Genomic DNA, 24099 nt, shown 5'->3' on the forward strand with positions numbered 1-24099 from the left:
CTTCATATCCTGTTTCCATTTCCTGTACATAATGTTTTTTCCGACAAGACATTTGACATTTTGACACCCGTTGGTGTTTTCTCGGCCGTACACTAAACTGATTGGGGCTAGATTGGTTAGGCGAGTAGGGCTCACAAAGCCATAGTCGGTCCACCGTTGCCTTTGTAGAAGAGTCCTACTCAGAGTAGTATGGTGGTGCGGTGTTCTACAGTGCAGTGCAGAGTATGATGCAGTATGAAGTATTCAGCCAGTATCTTCATGTACGCTTTCCCTGCAGTACACTAATGCCACCGCGGAGATACTCCCAATTCAGTAGAGTTCGCTCCAACCAGATCTACGAGCCTCATCCTTCCAGCCGTGTCTTCAGTGAACATTATTATGACAGAGTACAAATACAATAAGGTGGCTGGACTGGCCGGTGGCTAGTGCACTGCCAGTTGTCAAGATCAAAATGGTCCCTGCATTGAAACCATTCCAGATTCACCAATTAAACCGCATACCTTTCGGGCTAAGCCGCTGCCATGTCTTCCGGACCACGGTTGAGGAAGCGTTCAGTTCTCTGGCTCTAGAGTTAAACGTAAAGTCAAGTCAACTCCCCGGAGCTGGGGATACTTTGGGGCGCGGAACCGGGAGAAAGCATATTATCGTGTGCTCGGATCTCGAGAACTGGGCTTCAGCTGGAACTTTATGCCGGAGATGGGTGAAGGGTTGAGATGGGGTCCCGGAAACCAGGTTATCCTGGTGTGTCATGCAAGATCTGCGGTTTTCTTTTGTAGGTAGGTACTTGTGCTTGTAAAGGATACCCTGGATGGAAATGTATGCAGAGTACAAGGATAGAACCCGGGTTACTGGATATAGCTACCCTGTACTTGTACGGAATACGGCGTCAGCATCAATAGTACAAGCACCGACGCAAAACAAACACACCCTTGACAGGACACGAACCATCCTGTAAGGGGCATCAATAACACCTCAATATCGATCGATAGTTTCATCATCAACAACAACATCAGCGGCATCATCAACCAAGCCGCTCCCTGTCAATACGTACTCACTTCAAACGTAAAATCTGCACATCATCCACCCCGTACCGTGTAACCGTGCCCTTGGCCCATATCCGACAAACTTTATACTCCATACTCCGTTGTCAATGCTCCTCCTCTCGCCCACAAACCTGGAGATAAAGTACCAAATAAACTCCTGCCACACTCTATCCCATCCGTCCAAATCTTCCGACTAATCACACGCCAGAGATATATATATCTCTCTCTGCACGGACGGAAGTATATCAGAGCGACATACGTAAATGTACTTCTACTTCTCCGTCCTTGTACATTTTGATGGTTTACATACCACTCGAGACGCCCCGTTTGCTTTGCTTTGCTTCAGCTAGACCACACCCCGGCCCCGGCTCCAGCCCCGGCCCCTACGAACTAACTAAGAGGTACAGTAGCTAAAGCTAAAGCTCCATGGAGGTTTGGCCATTCATCGTTACACCACCGCCATTCGTTTCCCGTTACCCGCTGTTCGCCCCCATCTGTCTCCATCTGTTCGTGCTGGGGTATAGCTTCCAGACGGCCCGAACGCATGGACACCTGTCCAACTTGTATCTGCATATCTCCTAGGATACATATTCCGAGGAGGGTCTAGATGGCTGGACCCGTTGGCCGCTGGCTCGTCGTTGAGCTTGCATCATAGTGCAAAGTCAAAGTATAACAACTTCGTAGTTTGAGTATCAAGCTATCGAGGATCGTACTTGTGCTTGAGCTTGAGTATGCATCGGCTGGACAGATGGTAGATCGATCGTGACTAGATGCAATGTTATGTCATGTTGGTGTCGATGGCGGTATCAACGCGACGCGACGCGATGCGATGCAGTGCGGTGCGGTGCGGTGCGGTGAAACATGTATGTACCTTTGGCGAGGCCGTGGGCAAAGCACTGGCAGGCGTTTGCTTGCTCGTTTACGAACTCGCCCTCGAACTCGAGCTGGAACCGAACTGCTACAGTTCCCACACCGCTACTATGAGATCTGTCAAGTCGGCTGTCCGTGCTCTGCAGAACCACCCAGAACCGAGCAGAGCCATTTTCAGTACTTTGCGCTGAAGGATTGAAGCTCTGAAGAAACGGGCAGACTTCAAACCAGGGTATCCTCGTCGCTACAGACTGTCGGATGTACGAGGGACATTCCGGCGGTTGGGTGTTTGTGTTTGTATATATGTGGGGACGATCAAACAAGCGATGCGATACGATCGATAGCCGAGTCGTTACAACGATACGATTGGGATTTATGATATGATTCATTTTCTACATGATTCTATGCTGTACTTGTATGGAGACTCCGTTATCGGGATCGGATGATTATGAACAAACGCCAACTTTTTGTTTATCATCTTGCTTGCAATATAACAAAAAAAAAAAAAAAAAAAAAAAGGAATAACGACAATGACTATGAATATGTACTCTGTTTCCGTACATGGTATGTACTTTCCGAATCTTACCCCCCGGTCCATGCCCATTGCATGTAGTCCAGCCACGCGTCAAGGGATCGGGATCGCCTTCTTTTTGCCTTTTGCCTCGTCCATGCGGCCAGATCCCAGTTCAGCTAGCTAGCCACTGATAATGTCCACACCACACAGCCAGCGCTGCCCGCCACCGGAGCATCGCAGACAGAAAAACCAATCGCCAATCGATTGCCTCCTCGAGTCAGGGATCGGTCCGCATAGATGTAATTCCGCTTTCCCCGAGCCACTCACACGGGAGAGATCCAAGATTCCTTTTTCGATCCGTGGGGACTCCGATGCAAATTGAACCACACACAAGCCGATTTCCCCTCTTTTTAATTAATCAATATATGAATCATTGCAGAGTCGCAATTCCGTCGTTATCCAGTAATCCAGCTTCCTTGGCCAGGTCATAGAATTTCCCGCGCTGCTTGACGAGCTCCGCTGGTGTGTCGAACTCGGCGACTCGTCCCTGGTCAAGGACAATGATTCGGTCGGAATCAATGATCGTGTTGATACGGTGCGCGATCGTGATGATGGTGCGGTCCGAGAAGACGCTGCTGCGCAAAGTTTGTTGCAGAAGTGCGTCCGTTTCCACATCGACAGCCGCCTAAATTATCCGTTAGTCGTCGGCGTTTAACGCGATATGCCCGACGGCACTCAAAAAAAAAAAAAAAAAAAAAAAAAAAAAAAAAAAAAAAGCAATGACTTACTGTCGCCTCATCCAGAACGAGAATATTGCTCGGTGTTAGCAACGCTCTAGCAAGCGAAACTAGCTGACGCTGGCCTTGGCTCAGATTCGATCCTATCGTACGTTAGAACACGGATTCGCCGGAAACAGGGGCACCAGGGGCCATCGGGTCACACTTACCTCCTTCTTGAATTCGGGCATCTAATTGTCCTTCCATGCTAGCGATGTGGTCCTTGAGTCTAGCATGTTCCAGGACACTCCAGAGCTCCATATCGCCATGTGCATGTCGCGGGTCGAGGTTGTCTCTCAAGGTACCCTCAAACATAGCAGGATCCTGAGGAATAATCGCAAGGCGACCGCGTAGATCGAATAAACCAATCTTAGAGATGTCCAAGCCATCAATCTTGATACTACCATTGTCCGGCTCGATAATCCGGAAAAGTGCTAGAGTAAGAGAACTCTTTCCAGCGCCCGTGCGACCAACAACACCAATCTTCTCGTGAGGCTTGATGTCGAGGCTGATATCCTTGAGCACCAGGTCAAGTCCCGGTCGGTAGCGCGTGCTGTAATTGTTAAAGGACACCGCGCCCTGTCCTGGCCAGCCGATGGCCGGGCGGTTCTTGAACATGACTTCCGGTGCTTCGCTGGGAAGTTCGGCATACTCGAGAACACGCTCGACGGAGACAATGTTGGTTTCCACTTCCACCGTCTGGCGAATGATCCAGTTGAGAGACTGAGTAATCTGCAGAGCGTACGACATGGCCAAACCGACCATACCCGCAGACAAACCACTGCGGCTCGCAACGGACACGATGGAGAGCAGAGCAGACGACAGAATGACTATAGACCCAATGAACTCGAGTCGCACGGCCAGCCATCTGTTGACGCAAACCGACGGGAAGTAGGCACGGAGATTGGCATCCATGCGCCATTCGTTTTCAAGAGTGAATCGGTCCTCCTGCTTGTATGCCCGGATGGTCGACACTCCGCCCAAAGACTCCTGGAAGTGCGCGTAGATCGGACTCCGGCTAACGCTGTCCAGTCGCTTCAACTCGCGAGATGTCCTCAGGTAGTATTTCTGGTAGCTGAGATAGACGTAGCCCAAGGGGACAACAACCAGAAGGAACGCTGGGGTCGAAGAAGAAATGACGATCATAGTAAAGAGGGCTTTGGCGGAGTTTCCGAACAGCATGTTGAACGTACGAGCAAGGACTTCGTCAATACGATAGATGTCACTAGAAAACCGGTTGAGAATCCGTCCAGATGGCGTCGTCTCGAAGAAACTCATGGGAGAACGGAAGATTGAGAATGCCATCCGTTCATGCATCTTTCGCGAAGCCTCAATCGAGCAGAAAATCCAGAGAATCAAGTTCTGGAAAATGACCAACAGAGACGAACCCAATCCGAAAGCCAAGTACACTCCAATGAACTTGCCCACGCCCGCATTGTTACCTTGCCTCTCACTCGACTCGGAAAAGTACTTCAACCAGTAACTACCAGCAACCTGGCAGGTCTGCCCAGCCAAAAGAGCCAAGAGGTAACATCCGACCGCGATGACATTGCTGTTCTTGGCATATTCGAGGTAGACATCCCAGCTGACCTTGCCCTGCTGCGAGGTTTCCTGGGTCTGTTTGCTCTTGAGGGCGTTCTCTTCGTCGGCCACCTTGCGCTGCGGGCTGTGCCAACTTGCCATGCTAGCCCGGCGTAGAGTGACAGTGCTTTGCCTCCGAGCCTGACCGCCGGACCTGATAGGGACCAGGTTACCAACTTCTTCTTCGGCCTCATCTGCATCTGAAACTTCAGAGTCAGGGTTGTCAATCACCGTGGCGGAATCCGAGCTCTCAGGGCTAGCAAGGTTGCTGCCTTCACCTTCATCATCCGAATCGTTCATGGTCGTGCGGACGAGGTTCGCAACTTCGCCCTTCATTGCCAGCAGTTGCTCATAAGTTCCCTTCTCAATCAGGGTCTTATCACGCAACAGGCCAATGAAGTCGGCAGTCTTGAGAACCGGAATGGAATTCGTAGCCAGGATTCGCGTCTTGCTGCTGAGGATACCATCCTTACCAAGGACCCGGTTAATCAGATGGCGACCGACATGTTGATCAACCGCAGACAAGATATCGTCGAGAATGTAGATGTCCGCACGAGCATAAACGGCTCTTGCAAGGGTCAACCGGGCCTTTTGTCCACCGGAGAGTGAAATACCTCGTTCTCCAACTTCTGTCTGGTCACCGTCGGGGATGTTTTTGAAATCGTCGAGTAGAGCACAAGCCTCCACGGTAAGGTCGTAGAACTCAGGATCCCATCGGTGTCCGAACACGATATTTTCACGGACAGTGGCGTTCATCACCCACGATGATTGTGCGGCATAAGCAATGCGGCCTCGGACGACAACCTCGCCTTCCAACTTCCACAGATCACCGATGATCGACTGTAGCAGAGAAGACTTTCCAGAACCAACCCGACCAACAATACAGCTAAGTTCACCCTTGCGAGCGCTAAAGTCGATGTTGTCAATGACAGGAACTTGTTGGTATCTGTCCCAGGTAAAGGAAGCGTCACGAATCCGGACCGATTCATCACCAACGTGCGACACGGGGTCCTCAAAAGTCACAGCATCAGGCTGCAGTTCTTCGGCCGTGAAATAATCAGTCAAGCGCTTGACGGCCACCGAAGCTTCAATAATCGATGTGATGACAATTGGCAGAATGGAAAGCGGGAATGTGAGAATGTTGAATAGCGTCAAAGCAGGAAACACCACATCCGTACTCAACGGTTGGTCTCTGGTCAAAACAAAAACCGTAAAGGTAGAGCACGACACGAGGAATGGGGTGGATTGCCAGGAGAAGTTAGCAACCGCCTGCGTCGCACCGATTTTGCGAAGAGTGTTCAGTTCCAAGTCGTTTCGGATATGGCTGAGTTTGTTCATGAACGCGGTGTTCCACGCATAAAGCTTGATGCTCTTGATGTTGTTCAGAATCTCTGTCATCAACCGCGATCGCATATCCTTGTTCTTCATTTGCGAGATTTGGAGTTTCTTCATCATTCGGGCAATCGTGCCGTTCAAAGGAATCATGAGAATCATGACACCGATACCGGCAAACATGCTATATCCTACCAGCTGATAGAGCGAAACCATACATAAGACAATTTGGAATGGCGCCGACCAAAGCTGCGCGCCAAATTGCGTCAGGTCAGACAAGCGTTGCTGGTCAACAGCCATGTGGTTAACAATGTCGCCAGAAGTCTTGGATGCACGGCCTTCGCTCGACAGCTTCAAGGACTTGGAGTAGATCATGGCCGTCAGCGACGACTTAACCCGCATACCGGTGTCGAAGGCTCTCTGGAAGTATTGGTGAAGGCACAGGGTCTGCCCGATTGAAACTAGGAACATGGCGAGAGCAATCGCAATACCTTGGATGACCGGCCGAGGCTCATCTGTCCGGTACGAGTCGATGAAGTTAATCAGAACCCGCAGAAGCTGGGGTTGAACGAAGGCAAGGAGATCGCTTCCGCACTTGACGATGGCACCGTGGAAATAAGAGCCACCAAATGACTTGAACAGCGCGAGCCACAAAGACGGCTTCTTTTTTTTCAACTCTTGCTGCCAGCTCTCCTCCAAAATGTTCAGAGTCACGGAAGTTGTGTCTCGTCGGCGCAGAGTCCAAAGATCGTCTTGAGTGAGGTAGTTCTTATAGCCATATTTCATCATCGGGGTCAACCAGCTGAAGGTCAGGACGGAGAAAATATCCGCATAATCATAGGGGCATTCATCCTCCTCGCCCAACGCCTCGTAGGCACTCTGCTTCTTGGGAACAAAGTACTCCAGCACAAACTCCAGTATAGCCAATCCTAAGCTCACATTGAATGAGACAAAGTACGGGACGCGATTCTTATAAGCCTGTCGAGAAACGAGCGATCGTAATTTGATAGCGTACGCGATGATGAAGAAAACCCAGTAGAATAGAACGACAGCGTTCGGCTGCCGACTGCGCCAGTGTTCAAAGTATTGTACCACGAAGATCACACCCAGCGACGCGAGCGTAAGGATCGAGCTCCAGAAACGAAAGTCGGCCCACCAATTGTTCGGATAAGTTTCGACTTGAAGTGCGGCTTGGAGCGCTGTCGCGATAATCAATGCGCCCAACACGACCTAGATAGGAAAATTATGCGTTAGTCATGCCACTCCTCAAAGCTCTTTTACATGCACCCAAAGCAGTGTCTTGCGACTCACCAGTTTAGCGTAGAAATGCCAGTTTTTCGATATTGGTTGAGGAACGCGCTTCTTCAACAGGAACCAGATAGCACCAGATCCCATCAACAACCCAAATGCTGCAACAATAGCCACTCCGGCATCGAGGAAACACGGTGTCAGATCAAATCTGAAGGGGCTCATAGGTCCCCAACCCTCGACATCGCCGCAAAAAGCCTGTCGATGCTGGGGTTGGAATACCGCCTCGGGACTGGAAGATAACGGAGACGATCCTGGGATGGAATCCCCTAGGATCGCCTGGGAATTGCCATCGAGCATCTTTCGTAGAAAAACGTTCCCAGATCCTGAAATCCCTGGTCCTTCTCCTTTTTACAACAAAGAAAGGAACAGGAGGAAATGAATCCAGAAAGTCGCGGAGGCAAAGGACGTCAGCCGCAGGCGGTTACTAAGAAGAGAGCGGAATCGAAGCCCGGGGTTAAGATCGCCGTAGCTCCGATATGCTGACTAACGAAGTAGAGGTGAAGCTTTTTTTGCCGACGAAGGATTATTTGTTTGGAAGTTGAATGAATGGCTATTTTATTTTCATTTACAGCGCGTTGTACTTTCTACACCTCTTTCTACACCTCTTTCTACACCTCTTTACTCTGTAAATGCCCCAGAAACACTTGTTTCCAGCCAAGGCTTCGTCCGAGAATAGTGGAGTCTCGATCAGCGTCACATGACGTCTATCCTGCATGGAGAATATTTCTTTTGGCGGTAAGCGACCATATGGGATACCATCAAGAGTAGCAATCGTTGTGATATTGTCACTATATACGACCAAACAACAGGGTACCAATTATCCCAAAGTAACAAACATCGAAGTGCCCAGCCGCGGGCGACATATCGTCACCAATCACAATCGGCCGGATTCCGGCTTGGGCTCATTTGCTCTCGACATTGTCATATGCGCCCCAATATTTATCCCTATCAGGGCAGACTCTGTTAATGGATTGTTACAGGCCTCGTTCATGGGACTGCAGGACTAGCCGGCAATTACACAAAGGAAAGCCAGGAAACCCCTTCAGAAGGCTTCCGTTTGCTGTTGCTTGAATTCAGTCTCCACAAAGCATGGCTGGCTGATACTGCGGGGCACATGGGCACTCCGGAAGAAAGAGAGCGATTCGCTGATGTGTTTCAAACCTTCCAGGATAGCCTCTTTGTTTTCCAGGTCAGGTACTTCCATTCCCACATGAAGTCTCTTCGGAACTTTCATTAGGTACAATAGGTATATTGCCTCCTCTTCTCGGATATTTGGACGAGCGAGAACAAGCGAGCCCACACGGTCGAAGCTGATTAGTCGCTTACATGCCAGGATTTCCTGGCAATCTTGTAGCCAGATCCAGAGCGTTCGAAGAGATGGTAAGTAGAACCAAGCCATGAACTGACCAGGCTCACAGGAAGGGTGGCCATCCACATAGCCACCATCCACATACTCAGAATCAGGTGGTATCGGGACATTGCTACCATAATCCACAAAAGCAAGACACTCGAAAGTTGATAGCCTGCCCTTCGGTGCGGTGAAAAGAGCATGCTTCAACATTAGTCCCGGAAAGCCTGACTTCCAGACAAATGTGAAGTCCAAACGAAGGGCACAAAGACTGTGCAGTTGAGACAGAAGAATGGCAACAAACGCATAAGCATTTCCATCTTGGAGAGCCTTCTTCCACATAGCAGCATTTGGGAAACGAGCTTCATCAATAATGGCCTGAGCCCTTGTCAAAATGTCTTTGAACTCGTCACAGGAAACAGTCTGCCTGTCTGTATTATATGCGCCGAGGTTCTCGTCTTCAGTCCACCAACTGTTCTTTTCGCTAGATCGTAGGTCAACCCGCTTGATCTTTGAAGCCATATCCTGACTCCGCAGGACGGGTCTCGACAACTGCAGGATGCGCTTCAGAGAAACCTTGCACCAGGCCCATGATATTGAGCGATAGAGGAATCGCTGAGCGCACGTGTTGAAAACTCTGGACACCAACGAGGCAGAAAGCAGGTCATTTAGCTTGAGATGATCGAAGACGCATAGCCAACAGTCACTGGACAATGAGACGGGTCTGCGTGCTTATTAGTTTATGTTCTCGTAGTATCAGTTTCAGCTTACCCTGACTCGAACATCACGTTGGTATATATATATATCGAAGTTGCGGTTTCTTGAGAGATAGTTCTTAAAGCGTATAGCGGGAAGGCTGAGAAGAGAAGAGACACATTCGACAGAGTCCATAACTGCATAGGCCGATAGACAGCTGCCTCCGGATGTTGATCTCATCTGTATCTGTTCCGAAAGGGTTAGTGGTTGATGCCTGCCCTAAGCAAGAAGACATCATCACGACAATTCGATTTTTCTTTCTAGGACACCGTAGATTGGATAGTAGCTATTTCATCCATCAACTCAACTTTTCTTTTCTTTTCTTCATTCTTTTCTTCTTTTTTCTCTTGGAAAATTTTGTTCTACACTGCGAGACTACCTTACGTGAAGGCGGTAAGTCTTGCTGAGGGGCGTTGCCGCATTTCTTGCTTGGAGTCATATTCCTTCGTCATCATCGGCAATTTGCTAGCTTTACAACGTCGCAATGGCTGCAGGCACAGTAATAGCTGAAGAGCTCCTGAAGAGACCATTATACGGTTAATGCGCGCCATCGATTTCCACTACCAGAAGTTCTATCGCTAACTCTCGCAGTGTATGATCTCCCGCCGCAGATCCTCTCAACCTTAAGCGCCAAAAACCAGAACCAAGCCGTCGCCGTACAAAGTGACACCGAAGAAGACGCCCAAGACGCGAACGAAACAGCAGAACAAGAACACGCTGTCGCGACAGCCTCGTCATGCGCCCTTTGCAAGATATCATTCTCCAACGTGCAGGAACAACGAGACCACGTCCGATCCGATCACCACCGGTATAACCTCAAGGCGCAACTACGCGGGACCCCGACTTATGATGAGTCACAATTCACCAAGGCGGTCGGGGAGTTAGACGAATCTATATCTGGATCTGAGTTGTCGTCGGAAGAGGACGAGGGAGATGCGTCGCAGCCGACACTCACTGCTCTGCTGAAAAAGCAAGCTAAGATATCCCAAGCGAATGATGAGGAGGAAGTATCGTCGAAAAAGCAAAATGTTGGGAAGCATCCTTTGTTGTGGTTTTCGAGCTCCGCTTTGCCTTCGAACACGTCGCTGGGTATCTACAGAGCTCTGTTCAGTGACGTTGAGCAAGACGAACCCGCATACCTCGCCGATTCGCTACGGACAAAGCAGTTGGACCCAATCAGACCACAGCGCAATAACGGACCTGCTGTAAAAGCCCCCACTACTCAGTCGAAACCCAGTCCTCATATCTTCATGTGCATGATCGGTGGTGGTCATTGTGCGGCGATGCTGGTTTCTTTAGCACCAGAAATTCATCGCAGACAGGGTGGCGTAGAAGACAGACAAGCGCGCGTGATTGCGCACAAGTCGTTCCATCGTTATACCACGCGACGGAAGCAAGGTGGGTCGCAATCTGCTAGCGACGCTTCAAGAGGCGCCGCGCATTCGGCAGGATCCAGCTTGCGGCGTTATAATGAGGCTGCGCTTGAGAAGGAGGTTAGGGAACTATTCAGAGACTGGAAACAGATGATAGACGACGCCCAGTTTCTGTTCATTCGGGCCACGGGAAGTACGAATCGGAGGATCCTGTTTGGGCAGTACGAAGGTCAATTCTTGAAACATAACGACCCAAGAATAAGAGGCTTTCCATTTAGTACTCGCAGAGCTACCCAGGCCGAGCTTCTGCGATGCTTCAAGGAACTAACTCGTGTCAAAGTGAGCCAGGTTGACGAAGCGGCACTCGCTGCTGCTGAGACCAAACAGCACCAGGAAGAGGCAGCGAAACAGCAAGCAACACGTCAACAGCAACCAGAAAAACCGAAGATATCTAAGGAGGATGAAGAAGCCCTTCTTCACACGACACAGATTCAAGCGTTCATCCGTCGCTCGAAAATCCCAGCTCTAATGTCCTACATTTCCAACAATTCTATACCCCCATCATTCGCCTTCAAGCCGTCGGACTCACAACAAAACTTCAGGTGTCCTACGTCACTTCATCTCGCAGCAAACCTCAGCTCACACTCTGTTGTCCTGGCACTTCTTACGAAAGCCAATGCAGACCCAACAGCCGCGAATGGCGAAGGGAAAACACCGTTCGAACTTGCAGGAGACCGCGCCACTCGTGACGCTTTCCGTATCGCGCGTCACGAACTAGGAGAATCCAAGTGGAATTGGGATACTGCCAAGGTTCCCTCAGCGATCTCCAAATCCGACGCAGACAGCCGAGCAGAACGAGAGCGCAAGTCCGCTGAAGAGGAAGAATCGAACAGACGCAAAGCAGAGTTGGACCGTTTAAAAAAGGAGGAAGCAGAGAGGGTGGCACAGACAGAGCAACGGAAGAATGCTGGTGGTCGGACGTTGGGAGCATTGGAGAAGACACCTGCTGAGAAACGGGAAGAGGAGATGCGGGGAATGACACCGGAGATGAGGATGAGATTGGAAAGAGAGCGTCGCGCGAGAGCAGCTGAGGAGCGGTTTCGAAGGATGCAAGGGAACTAAGGTTGCTGCAGTGTAGATGTCTTTAGTTGCTTTATGATATGTTGATGCACTGATGATCATGCCTCATGAAAATTTCTAGAACTTGAGTGATAGAGTGTATATAATACTTCTGGGTGTTATATGGCGGACTCGCTTTAGCATCAATTAGGGTCCCGTGATCACTTGAATCAGACGAGTTAGTCGTAGCGCGACAAACCTAACGCGTAACAACCATCACCATCGCTATTATATGTCCTTCTTCACCTTTTAGCATTGATATCTTTTTACCATATGGATTTATCTCTGCAACCCCAATGATTCGAAATGTCCTTCTCAACCAAGAGCAACACCGTGGGCACCTTGGCAAGATGGGACCCGCGAACAGGACAAACTAGTCACCCAAGAAGCATCGACAGCAACGAAGAAGTCTACGTTGGTCGTGATAGCAAGCGATGGTAACCCCTCATCCAACTCAATTCACTACCCCCAGCGCTAACTTCCCATTGTACCGCCTAGTCAATATGTCATCGACGACCCCTTCATATCGAACAAGCACCTACGCATATACACCATCCTCTTCGATCGCGAGAACCCAGGCGAAGTGGCTCCTTTGGTCTACGTCCAGGATCTCTCGATGAATGGCACAATGTGGAATGATTATCGGATGGGTGAAGGGAGTGGCAGTTTTCTGTTGAGCCATGGGGATAAGTTGAAGTTGACACCGGATACCCACATTATATTCCTATGCGGGGAGTATAGGGAGGATCAGGGGTTTGATATGTTGCAGAAAGTTGAGATGAAGGTAAGCACCTGCGTTTGATTAATTCTTTCGGACTAGAGATGCTGACTTTGGCGAAGGTCTTCCAGGAACAATATGTTATCACACCGCGAAAACTAGGTTCCGGAGCCTATGGACGAGTTCATATGGCATACAACAAGGATAATGGCCAGCAGCTTGCATGCAAAGTCGTCGACCTCCGGGCCATGAGGGATAGGGCTACAAAGGAAATTGAAGAACAAAAGTCGAAGCTCTTCAGGGACAAGTGGCAGGCGTCCATGGCCAAGAACAATAACGATAAGTGTGCCGATGTTATTGCCGTTCGTGGACTGGAGAACTACCTTTCGAAGAAGGTCCAGGAGAAGCTGGATATCTATCATCGTGAGGCTAGGATTTTGGAGAACTTGAGCCATGTAAGTGGTCCATGGGTGATACTGAGTGCAAGAATACTGACACTAGTAGCCCAACATCATCAGCGTAGAGAAGGTGATAAAGTCCAGTAATACCATGTGAGTAGATCAGCTATCAGGTTCGTATGTCAAGCTAAAACCGGAGCAGTTATCTCTTCCAAGACCTCATCACAGCAGGCGACTTGTTTTCCTTCATCCAGTACAAAGGTGGGAAGTTAGGTGATATCGAGTCTGCCGTGGTGGTCCGACAAGTTCTCATGGCACTGGACTACCTCCATGACCGCGATATCGTGCATCGTGATCTCAAACCTGATAATATCCTAATGACATCCCTCGCGGATGGGGGTCGTGTGATTCTGACGGATTTTGGATGCGCCAGACTTGTGAAGCCTATGGTTGAACGGATGTCGACGATGATTGGCACGTTTGAATACAGTGCTCCGTGAGTAGACGATCCACAGATTCGGGAAGTACCAATTAATATGTCTACAGGGAGGTCCTCCAATCCAACCAGAAAGGCTACACGAAAGCCGTAGATCTCTGGTCCTTGGGTTGCGTCACGGCTATACTCCTCACAGGCGACTCTCCCTTCCGAGACCCAGGAAACTTGGACCATGCACAACCGCCCCAAGACGGCGACTTCGAGAGACTCGAACAAGATATGGAGTGGCACCATGTCGGAACGCGTGCGAGAGACTTTGTCCGACAACTTCTGGTGCTCGATGACATGAAGCGGATGGCTGTAAAGCACGCGCTACGCCATTCGTGGTTTACGAACAGAGCGCATAAGCGTGAATTCGAAGCCCTGTACAGGCGATCAATCAGGGACTGGAAGCCTCGAGCACATCAAGGGCCATTGATGGTCGATTTGTGCAGTCTCATTGAGATTCGCAAGATTCGCGAGTTGCACCAGGCTAATGCGGTTGATGCATGTATGGAGAGGAGAGGCCAATTGTCTCATCCATTAACCTCATTCTCTGAGAATTCCTCACAAGATACCTTGTCCTCCGGAAGCACGACTGATCGTGAACGCCCGGTTTCTCCTACCCTATCAGACCCTGATCTTCCAACGCACAACAGGGCTAGAGATGAAAGTTTTGAATTAGGCGATTCGTATTATTATCAGAAGCAAAAGCCAGACATGGAATTCAGTGCGCCAAGTGTCATACCCACAGTCTCAACCACGGGTAAGAACAGAAGAGAATTCCCGTTGCCCTTTACAGGCGATACCTACGCGATGCCCATCAAGAAGCGGGTTCGAGACCCGTGGGAGGTGCCCGAAGACGAAGTATATGAAGAAGTCAGCAATGCGATGACTGGGAAGCGTCAGCAAGTTGCTTATGGATCCAGTGTCTTTCCGAAAGCTGCGCAATGGACTTAAGCGAGACGTCCAGACTCATCTATTGTGTCATTGATCAGAATGTCGGAGTCAATTTACGGAGATATCTATGAGTGACTTAGCCGTTGCGTACTAATACAGCACTTCATGCAAAACGTAGCAAATAAGATCATTTCTATTTGTCTGTCTACATCATTGCCGTGGCCTCGACGCCTGTCATAGCTGCGTCTGTTCCTTGCAGCCCCTCGCATCAGCTGCTAAGAGTTCGTCCTCGATGAGTAAAATAGAGTCCTTGTTAATGGCAATCTCGCCTCTTCGAAGGCTTGCTTGACTCGAAAACGGATTTCAACCGCATCACTTCTTGACTATAGGCAAACCTATACCCGACGACTCTACGAAGTACTTGATTACCCCAACGTACAAAGTACGATATGCACAATGTAGATTACGATTACACAGGAGAAATCCCCGAGACACAATGCAACCTTTCCTCTCGGAAAGCCTCGTGAAGGCACGTACATGCTGTGTACCAAGGCAAATGCAAACGCAAAGCAAGGCAAAACGGCCCAGCACAAGACTCGACTGACCGAAAATAGAATCAACCAGCTACACCTGAAACCAACAAAGACAGAACCCCCGCCACCAAGTACGTTGTCAGATGTCTTTCCCGTCCACGCTCAGGAATGTGGATCTTGCAGTATGTATGCTAAACCGGATAAGGGATATCTTATCCCTTGAATGCATTGATTTGATCGTTATTCCCCGAGATCCACTGATTGTCCAACGATCAGATGCGGCTGTGCACGGGCTAATATTGCCAAAAGAGGTAATATTGGATTCTGTCGCGTAGGAACGCATTTTTCGCGTCGCCGCGCGTGTTACGCGACGCGTTCGCGACATCGGCGTAGAAACCGGATGTACGAACAAGTACAAGATTTGATGGCGAGAAATGATGTAAAATGGAAATTAAAATCGTACTTGGTGAGGGGTAAACCTGATTTTGATGCTACAGATGGGGAGTTCTTATATCATAGTGCCTGGAAGGGAGCTAGGGTCGTGGAAAGGCACAAGACAGGCCTTGTCCTTGTATGGACATAGGATGTGCGAGTATCTCTACGGAGTGAAAAATAGGGAGTTGTTCTGAGAATAGAGAGAGGTTTGATTAGTTGTAAATAGGAAATTGCTTCAATGCGATGCGACCCGATGCGACCCTATAGTCCACTGTATGGCATCCACTACTATTATGCACCAAAATAGAAAGCGTCCACTGTACCGGCAATGCTGCCATTGTCCCGAATCTCCACGCCGGCACAGGCCAAAGAAGCCCAGCTGAAGATCGAAAGACCCAGCGAAAAAAAAAAAAAAAAAAGTTTCATTGACAGATCGGAACCGGACAAAGATGTCGCAGGTTGATCAAAGCGAGTTCATCCCTCCTTGAGGCTGTGACCAGTGAACAAAGCAGAAGAGAGACTGGGCAGAGTCATGATCAGAGTAGTACTCGCTCGTGGTGTCTCCGTTGTCTGTAGCCTCTTTTGGTATCCTTGCATGGTGTCTCCTGTGCTGTCCTTGACTCCCTTTTTTCTCTCCTTTCTATTTGCTGAGACAGTGTAGGAATACAGTTGTCAGGTAGAAGCGCATAGTGCCCAAGGCAGCTTGGTAGTAGACATTCAAAATATAGGGCGTCCGCCCCTCAGAGCAACCTTCGAAGGGCACTGAGTACACATTCTCTTTCTCTTTCTTCTTAGATTCTTCCTTCGTTGTCGCAGTTGGAGGGTGGAATTCTTTAGCCACTCGTCAGGCACTGCTTCATTGTCTGTTCGATCTTTGTGACTGTTTCTGGTTGTGTTATTCTGCAGTAACTGTTTTTGGCTCTCGCTTCGCCGTTCCCGGCAACCACCCGCACTAAACCGTTTCCGGAAGCCTCCTTTTCCGGGTTCTTATCGCTCCCCGCCAGTGTTTCTTCTCCCTCATCATCCTCTGTCATTCCCCCATCCTCTTCTTGCCTGACTACTTTTTCTACTCGTCGCATCCCCCGGACCACGTTCAAATTGAATCGCATACCGTTATTTATATCCTCGTCTGAGTTTTACCACCCCGTCGCTCATCTCGCTCCTCAAGACCCCTCCCGGCGCAAAACACACAGTCGCTACCCTGCGCGCGCGCACACAACAATACCCGACAAGCCTTTTCCCACCCCAACAACCCATTCTCCATCCATTATCGCTCGATCGCTCGCCTACAATAACCAAACAATATAATATTTAGTTGCTGCGCAACATGTTACTCCCATCAGCGCTCTCATGCGACGTGCGACGACCGTCGCGCTTCGCCGCCACCCGCTTCCTCTCGACTCCTCCCCCGTCGGACGACGAAGTCCCCATGGGCAACGGTCTGTTGGGGACCTGTCGCGCACTACAATCTCTACTCAACGGGTCCCCGGCGCCCTCCCCGCGACGTTCCAAGCCTGCGCGCCTACAGAGTCCCGTTCATATTCGATCGACGCCTTCTACCCGGTCGCGACGACTTGCAACACCTTCGTCGCCTGGGCGGACACCGCAGCGCCGTCCTCGTGGTATCAACAAGCGGAGGCGCGACAGCTATGAAGCGGGTGAAGATAATGACAACACCAACAATGACAACCGCGATGCGACTGTGGATCACAGTGCTTCGCGCAATCAATTCTCTACACCAAAGCGTCGCCGTCACGCTCCCTACAATCTTCCGTTAGGCCTGTCGCAGACCGATTTCTACTCGCTGAACTCTCCACCCACTACCGCGTCTCCTTCATCCCCTCGTTACCAGAACCAGCAAGACTCGTCCGCGCAACAACCATACAATCCCGATGCCGCGCTTCCGTCAATAGAAGTAACCGATGACTCCACACGGTCAAGCCAATGGACAGAAGAGGACGACCAACGGCTCATGGAAACTGTCTTCGAGAAATTCCAACTGTCAAAACAACAATGGGACGAATGCGCGCAGCGCATAGGCAAAGACCAAGCCAGTGTTGAACGACGATGGCAGGCCCTCGTCGGACAAGGCAATATCGGTCTGCGACGATGATGGACTGTCCGCCATTGATTGGGACGCTGGTCGTTTGAATCTTTGTTTTTCTTTTCGACTTCTGTTATCTTATCTACGCTTGACGATCAATTTCCTTTGTCACGTTTCTGTATGCTATGGATTATGCTTGCTTATGTCGATATCCTGTCGCCAATATCTCTGGCTGAATGTACTATTATGCTCATGTCTCTCTTTGGTTTCGGTTTTCCGTCTTAACTTTTTCTACCGTCCATATTCCCACTATCTACCCTGTGTCTACTTTCCTACGTTCTTGTGATTGTTTACGGTCTCAAATTGTTATTTACCATGTACTCCATATACCATGTACTCTATTCTACTTCGAATCGGAATTATAATCCGTCGACAGTTCCTGAGGGTCTTTGTTTGTCTCTAAAAATAAATAAGCTCAACGCAACGTACGACCTGTGGGGCAGGTTACTTGCCTCAGGCTCCCTACCGCTTGTATTGATATCGCTATATCCCGTACTGTCAGATTGAACTGGAGACACGCTACCATGTAGGAGTGAATGCTCATGAAAGGATTTATGATATATTATGAGAATAAGCAGTGAATAGTAGCTACACACCTAGGAAATACCAGAGGGATGGGGGTACACCATCTTCTCGTCTCATCCGCCTCATCTCACTCACCACTGTCATCGAGCAAATATCGAGCTGACACTTGTTGACATGCATATTAGACTCAGTTCGCATCGAACCTGAAACATGACATTCTTTCTTCAGTTGGATTATTCCAACAGGATACCTTGTCGTCTTGTGAAATACGTTTCACGGGAATAGACATTGTGCCTGTAGGGTCACGATTCCCCCGAGAGACCGTTATCCGGTATCCTCTGGCTTGATGGCCTAAGTGGCCCACTGCCCTGAAGAGCGGGCTAAAAGAAAAACGGCCTCGAGCGCCCATTCGGGCATTGTGAGCTTGCACACATATATCCTACAATTACGAACAAGAGACAAGGTTGTGCAAGTAAAGAACGTGTAAGTTGTCATCCACACCAATTCATCAAGACATAGCTAACGGCAGACAGACAGGCGAAGTTTCTAAGCCGAGACCTTTTATCCATTTTGCAGAGAGAAAAACGGTCAATCGCAAAGTAGACTACATTCTGGTACTCTCAATGCGGAATCCTAACGTATAAACCGCCAAGCAGACGAGATCTGGCGACAGATAAGAAAACTTCGCGTTGGAAGTATTAAATGCAATACCCACACCGGAGACGAAAGCGCATGGACCACCGGCGCTGTTGAAAACATCCTGAAGATAGGAGCAAGACAGCGAAAATGTACATTTCCACAACACGTAAGTTGTCGTACACCACTCACCAAGGCATAGCTAACAACAAACAGACAATATCAATTGCTGTAATCGGAGCTTCTGACAATTATTGCAGAAGACAAAGTCAGCGCAGAATCGATTATGCGGTTGCCCTTCGATGCGGAAAGCATCGCTGAGCAATTGAGATTTGGAAACAAATCCGCAGAATCCATATTGAAGCGTGGAATGCACGACTCACAGAAATTGATGAGAGCGCTGGTGCATCTGGTGTGGTTCGAGGCGTCCCGAAAATAGGGCAAAGGACAGCGAAATTGTTTAGATAAAGAACATGTAAGTTGCCATCCACCACTCACCAATGCATAGCTCTCACTGGCCGCTTGTGGGCCACGTCACAATCACAAAGCCTCACTACGCTCGAGGATAATTTTTGCACTAGCGGCTTGTGCCCACTATGTAAATACGTAGATAGACTGTATCATAATGACATTGGAGTGACTTTATCTAGGCAGCGTCCTGTCAAAGTTTAGGCAGTGTCATCTCATGGTACCTGATACAAAATCCTCGCATTTTTTCGCGTCTTCAGACACCTTACCGATCACTGAAAATATGGAAACTAAATGTCTTCATCACTGGCTCGACGGAGTCCAGACACACCAGAATCCTACCTCTCCATCCAATATCACCGAGGAACATGATACTCCTCCAACCAAACGGCGAAAGAGATCCCCCAGTTTGACATCAACTTCCAGTACTCAAATCACAGAACAATCATGCTCATCGGACTCGAGCTCGCTCACTTGCGGGACATATCACAGAGAGAGAGAAGAAGATGCTGAAGTGGTTACGAGAACTGTCATGGCACTGAGCTCAATCTTAGCAGAACCACGGATCATCTATCGCCTGCCACCTGGTATACGGTGTCCCGAGTCAGCTATCTCAGTTCGAAGAGAGCTAAGCAAGGACTTTGGGATGAAACTTATACCGTTGGAATTCAAGGTATGCTCAGACTCGGCCCAATCATACTATACTTGGTTATCTGACGATAGGCAGGATAAGATTGAAGAAGCTGATGGTGAAATGCCGGATTTCGCCTACGACGATGGCGATTCCTTGTCTCCTGGGCAGCTAGAGACACTCTGGGAAAATATTCAGGAGATATATATATCAAGGCAACAGAGTGTAGCCGACTCTCCCAAGACGAGAATGCTTGGTCTTTGGTGGTTTATGATATCCTGAATTTTGCTCTAAGACATAAATTTAACTTACGGCCGACAAATATGTGAGTTGTTACGACTCAATTACCCACAGTTTCTAGTTATGCTAACGCACACAACAGCAAGTTGCAAACAATAGAGCCTGAGATACTGCCACGCCTACCTCATCACGATTTAAGCGACATCAGCAGCAGCAAGGTCAACTACGTCTTTGCACTTTTCCCTCGAAGCTCAGAAATTGGGGAAAGTTTATGGTGGTTTGAGCGTGAACGAATACCCTTGGGCCTAACAACTGACCCAGGTCTGTCATTCACACCACTCTTCGCTGGTGTTATAGTCAGGGATACAAGTGGTAACCTCGAGGAAGCAACGCTTCAACTATCACTTCTGTTTGCAGCACAATTCGAGAAGCTCATACGACTGAGCAAGCTTCAAGGCAAAGAGATAAGCGGGTACCAGTTACCTCTGATGTTTGGCTGGACGGTCTTTGGGAGTGATTGGCATCTTTATTACGCCTATAGATGCATTGTCGGGGGCAAAGAGACGATGGTAAGATGTACATCCCGTCCATTCAACGTTGCTGATACTGAAGAAAGATTTATAGTATGTCAATAAGGCTATCGCTGCCATATGCCCTAACACAACAACCGATTTATACTATGGTATCTTCAAGATTATTGATCTCGTACGCCGGGTTGCTACATATTTGGAGAATGTCCATTGGCCTTTGCTGCGCGACAATATTCTGTGTCCACCTGTGAATCTTGGAGTGCAGGCTTGAGGTGATGGAGCATTCAATGGCGGATGATTGCTGTTATCCATTCCTGATTTTTTTTTTTAATTTTTTTTTTTTTTTTTGAAAGTATGCAATATCAACAATATTGGCTAGGAAAATGTTCATGATGCGCTCTTTAGTAGTACTTTCACTCTGTGAATTTTTGCGTTGTGTCTAGAGAAATTACCAATGTTTCTTAACCTGACCTCCTTACACTACCTCCCGACCATGGTCGTATCAGTATCAACACAAGGCTGAATTACGCCATTTCCCTGAGGAGGCGAGTTCCCAAAACCAACGAATAGCTTGATCGTGCTCAACTTCAACCCTTCGGGACACATTTCCATCTTGAATCCCGCTCTCGGCTGCGGTCGTGAATAAGGATGAAAGGGGCGAGAAGGATGAGGCAAGGTTACAGTTAACTTCTCCTTGCAGCTCAGTTTGAGCGTCAGGCACAGCTCTCGAAACCAGGATTACTGGGGTACTTATGCCTGACAAAGCCATCAGTCTTCAACCCATGGGCACCTGGTCTACACATTTCCGAGCCAGTCCTCTCACTGCGAGCGGCGCTAGGAGAAGACTTTGAGGAAAGGATTATACCAAGGGGTCCTAGAGGTATACTCTGCCCATATAGATTCGCCCATGTATAGCTTTCTGTTCGACAATAGAAAGGACAGTATTGCAGCAATTGACCCATTCCAAACACCTGACCGGGACTCTCATTGTGAAGGAACAAAGTCCGTGAAGCTCAGCAGGGCCGTTCCCAGAGAGTCCCCTTTACGAAGAAAAGCATGTTATTACCATAAAACACCATCTAACGATCAACCCCTTAGCTATTGCCTACGCCTCTGCAGGTTCATCCCGGTCGGACCTTTCACGGATAACCAAATTGATGTCAGACTGGTCCAAGAGCATTCGCAACCAGATTGTCTTTAGATAGCTGCTGTGACACCAGAACTTTCGCTTGCACCTTCTCGTTCACGCGCGAGATTGAACCATCTTATTTCTTTGCCCACACCCCAAGGTCTAACTCGCCTGTACCCGAGATCCATGTCGGCTTGGAATACTCCTGATTCAACCGCGCCGAAAGATCAGGAATTGCCCTGTAGAAGATCATTCGTATCACCAATATTTTTTTCGGAATCGTTATCTCAGAGGAAATGAGTGGAGGTAGCTTGTGTTCCTTGGCGCATTTTTCAGGGTCTTTGCCAACATACACGATTTCAACCCCGCAGCCAATTCACAATATAACGAAGCCACGGCCATGTGGTGATTAGAGATAAATTTCTAAATTTCTGCATGTTCCAGACCAACTTCCCATTTGATAGCTTTATGATCAATTGATGTTTCAGATCTTTGTTCCACTGCTCCAATTTAGCTTTGTGGGATTCAATGCGGAACTGGTGGTGTAGGAGAGGGGGGATACTGTCACTGATCATTAGAACACAGGGCCAACTTAGCCGGTTGCGGTGTCGGGAAAAAAAAAAAAAGTCGTTCTTCGCCTCCGATTCTTTACTTCCTGGTTACCGGAAGGCTTCTCTCGAGCCTTCCCGGGCCCGGGAGCTCCACCTTTTAATAGTCGACCATTCGTAATATCGCTGTCGAGCCGGGCGATTAGGCCAGGATGCATATCAAGGAGAGCAAAGCCCCCTGTCCGTGGTCGGTTGAGTTTCGAGGGCACGTAGGCGTTTCGCGATGTTCTCTTTTACAGCCCGAGGCTAAGCCCTGCGCATCCACAGTATTCTCTTTAAACGGACAAAGAGTTGGGCGCAATAGTGAAGATGAGTCCATTTGGAGGTATCAGCAACGTTTGAAGCTCTAGGGACTGTGATTCAGTCATTTGCCGCTTTCCACCTGCTGCTTTCGCTGTGGGTGAAAAAGTAGAAGCATGAGTAGTTAACTAAGAGTCATGCTTGAGGATATTCAGGTCAATGGTTGATCTAATGCCAACAGCAAAATACCTTTATCTGACCTGTCCTGCGGTGCCAGAAAGCCCATTGAATCAATCCAACGCTTAAGTTCTTGCATGCATATATCCAATATCAACCCTTGTAAACCTTGTCGTGCAGGTCTCTTTGTGGAAGACTCGAGCGTGTTGAAGTGCATGTGCTAGTGTGTGAGAGGTCACCCCAGCCTCTCTCTTTCTCCATCAGTCTTCAACCTGAACCGTTGCTTCAACGTGGCGACACCGCTCGTTCCATCAGTCAGGTTAGATTGTTCTTGCTTTATTTGGCTTGGCTTATATATACAAGTCATGTCAATTCATGGCAACACACAATGAGAGAATGCGACACGAGTCCACGAATCATGAGCAGCTGGACAGTCAACGTCTCATGCCAACGGCAGACGACCTGTCACATCAGACTTCAGATAGTGCCAATAGTCCAGAAAAATGAAGCTTCGGGATGTTCACTTCCAGAATTCCAGATCCAAACCTTAAGCCAGCCTGACCGCTTCATCTTATGGATAGGAATACCGTGTATGGAGTATTACTGTGCTCCTATCCTACAGTACAAGCACAGGAGAACATCCCTTTATTACGCATCATATTCGCACCGGCCCATCTGTTGAGGTCGACAACACGTACGCAAAGGTCAAGTCACGGGCACTCTGTCAAAAGCATTGTTGACACTATGGGCTGCTAACATGTGGAGGTTAGCGAGGGATAGACCGGCGGGTTCAGGAACAGGGCCGAAACCACGGGCTTCCGCGACAAATCAGGAACCCGATTTCCCCTGATCGTTGCGACTAACGACGATAACTAGCGATGTTCGGGTGTTCGTCAGATCCCGCCAGATGCTCCTAAACTTTACCCGTCGCGTTTCTCCGGGAAATCATTTTCTCAGGGGTTGACAGAACCCCGATGAAAAAAAAAAAAAAAAAAAAAAAAGTCCTCAACATATCATTTGCAGCTGCCAGTCTTTTTGACAACAAACTTTGGCTAACCCGGAACTGGTAATGGTTTTCAATCTATCGACGGGCCCTAATGCATAGTACATCCGGCGCCGCCGGACCGCACCTATGAGTCTCGCGAGAGTTTGATCATGCGCACATCCCCGGACAACACCTTTCCTTACTCTGCCCAGTTCTCATGCGCTATGAGGTAGGAATATTGAGGATACTGGACATACTCCGGAGAGAGTACGGTGTCGGAAACGATATATTTGCTTTTGATGCTGAAGCTTGCAGGCTGATAAGCTCCGCTGATACATCTATCA

General features: G+C 48.9%; 6 protein-coding genes across 6 annotated transcripts; 4 read left to right on the forward strand and 2 right to left on the reverse strand.

The window, feature by feature from the left end:
• Positions 1–2408: 2408 nt before the first annotated feature.
• Positions 2409–7767, reverse strand: ASPGLDRAFT_51842 (ATP-binding cassette glutathione S-conjugate transporter YCF1). Its single transcript, XM_022547618.1, has 4 exons — positions 7428–7767; positions 3374–7346; positions 3216–3307; positions 2409–3112 (listed from the first exon to the last, which is right to left on the reverse strand). The coding sequence occupies exons 1-4, from the start codon at positions 7722–7724 to the stop codon at positions 2858–2860; spliced, it is 4617 nt and encodes a 1538-aa protein (XP_022396949.1). The 5' UTR covers positions 7725–7767; the 3' UTR covers positions 2409–2857.
• Positions 7768–8006: 239 nt separating this feature from the next.
• On the reverse strand, positions 8007–9788 carry ASPGLDRAFT_51843 (uncharacterized protein). The gene has a single exon (XM_022547619.1). It carries the CDS (start codon positions 9295–9297, stop codon positions 8470–8472), a length of 828 nt encoding a protein of 275 aa, XP_022396950.1. The 5' UTR covers positions 9298–9788; the 3' UTR covers positions 8007–8469.
• A 211-nt stretch (positions 9789–9999) lies between these two features.
• ASPGLDRAFT_179532 (putative C2H2 finger and ankyrin domain protein) lies at positions 10000–12237 on the forward strand. Its single transcript, XM_022542945.1, has 2 exons — positions 10000–10067; positions 10123–12237. Exons 1-2 carry the CDS (start codon positions 10016–10018, stop codon positions 12024–12026), a joined length of 1956 nt encoding a protein of 651 aa, XP_022396951.1. The 5' UTR covers positions 10000–10015; the 3' UTR covers positions 12027–12237.
• A 92-nt stretch (positions 12238–12329) lies between these two features.
• On the forward strand, positions 12330–14574 carry ASPGLDRAFT_69611 (FHA domain-containing serine/threonine-protein kinase; the record flags this gene model as incomplete). Its single annotated transcript, XM_022549390.1, has 6 exons — positions 12330–12460; positions 12522–12807; positions 12864–13196; positions 13246–13292; positions 13342–13635; positions 13686–14574. The coding sequence occupies 6 exons, from the start codon at positions 12330–12332 to the stop codon at positions 14572–14574; spliced, it is 1980 nt and encodes a 659-aa protein (XP_022396952.1).
• Positions 14575–16809: 2235 nt separating this feature from the next.
• Positions 16810–17595, forward strand: ASPGLDRAFT_135170 (uncharacterized protein; the record flags this gene model as incomplete). Its single annotated transcript, XM_022541353.1, has 1 exon — positions 16810–17595. The coding sequence occupies one exon, from the start codon at positions 16810–16812 to the stop codon at positions 17593–17595; it is 786 nt and encodes a 261-aa protein (XP_022396953.1).
• A 2152-nt stretch (positions 17596–19747) lies between these two features.
• On the forward strand, positions 19748–20887 carry ASPGLDRAFT_39252 (uncharacterized protein; the record flags this gene model as incomplete). Its single annotated transcript, XM_022545049.1, has 4 exons — positions 19748–19888; positions 19943–20109; positions 20229–20655; positions 20711–20887. The coding sequence occupies 4 exons, from the start codon at positions 19748–19750 to the stop codon at positions 20885–20887; spliced, it is 912 nt and encodes a 303-aa protein (XP_022396954.1).
• Between the last annotated feature and the right edge of the window lie 3212 nt (positions 20888–24099).

Source organism: Aspergillus glaucus (genome assembly GCF_001890805.1).
Source record: "Aspergillus glaucus CBS 516.65 unplaced genomic scaffold ASPGLscaffold_25, whole genome shotgun sequence".
In the NCBI taxonomy this organism is placed as follows: Eukaryota; Fungi; Ascomycota; class Eurotiomycetes; order Eurotiales; family Aspergillaceae; genus Aspergillus; species Aspergillus glaucus.

Bases quoted from the DNA above. Each gene is read 5' to 3' on its own strand.
- ASPGLDRAFT_51843 (XM_022547619.1), bottom strand. From the start codon at position 9,297: ATGGCTTCAAAGATCAAGCGGGTTGACCTACGATCTAGCGAAAAGAAC.
- ASPGLDRAFT_179532 (XM_022542945.1), top strand. From the start codon at position 10,016: ATGGCTGCAGGCACAGTAATAGCTGAAGAGCTCCTGAAGAGACCATTA. The intron at 10,068-10,122 runs GTTAATGCGCGC...TAACTCTCGCAG, and splicing joins CCTGAAGAGACCATTATACG to TGTATGATCTCCCGCCGCAG.
- ASPGLDRAFT_51842 (XM_022547618.1), bottom strand. From the start codon at position 7,724: ATGCTCGATGGCAATTCCCAGGCGATCCTAGGGGATTCCATCCCAGGA. The intron at 7,347-7,427 runs GTGAGTCGCAAG...TTTCCTATCTAG, and splicing joins GGCATTTCTACGCTAAACTG to GTCGTGTTGGGCGCATTGAT. The intron at 3,308-3,373 runs GTAAGTGTGACC...AACGTACGATAG, and splicing joins TGCCCGAATTCAAGAAGGAG to GATCGAATCTGAGCCAAGGC.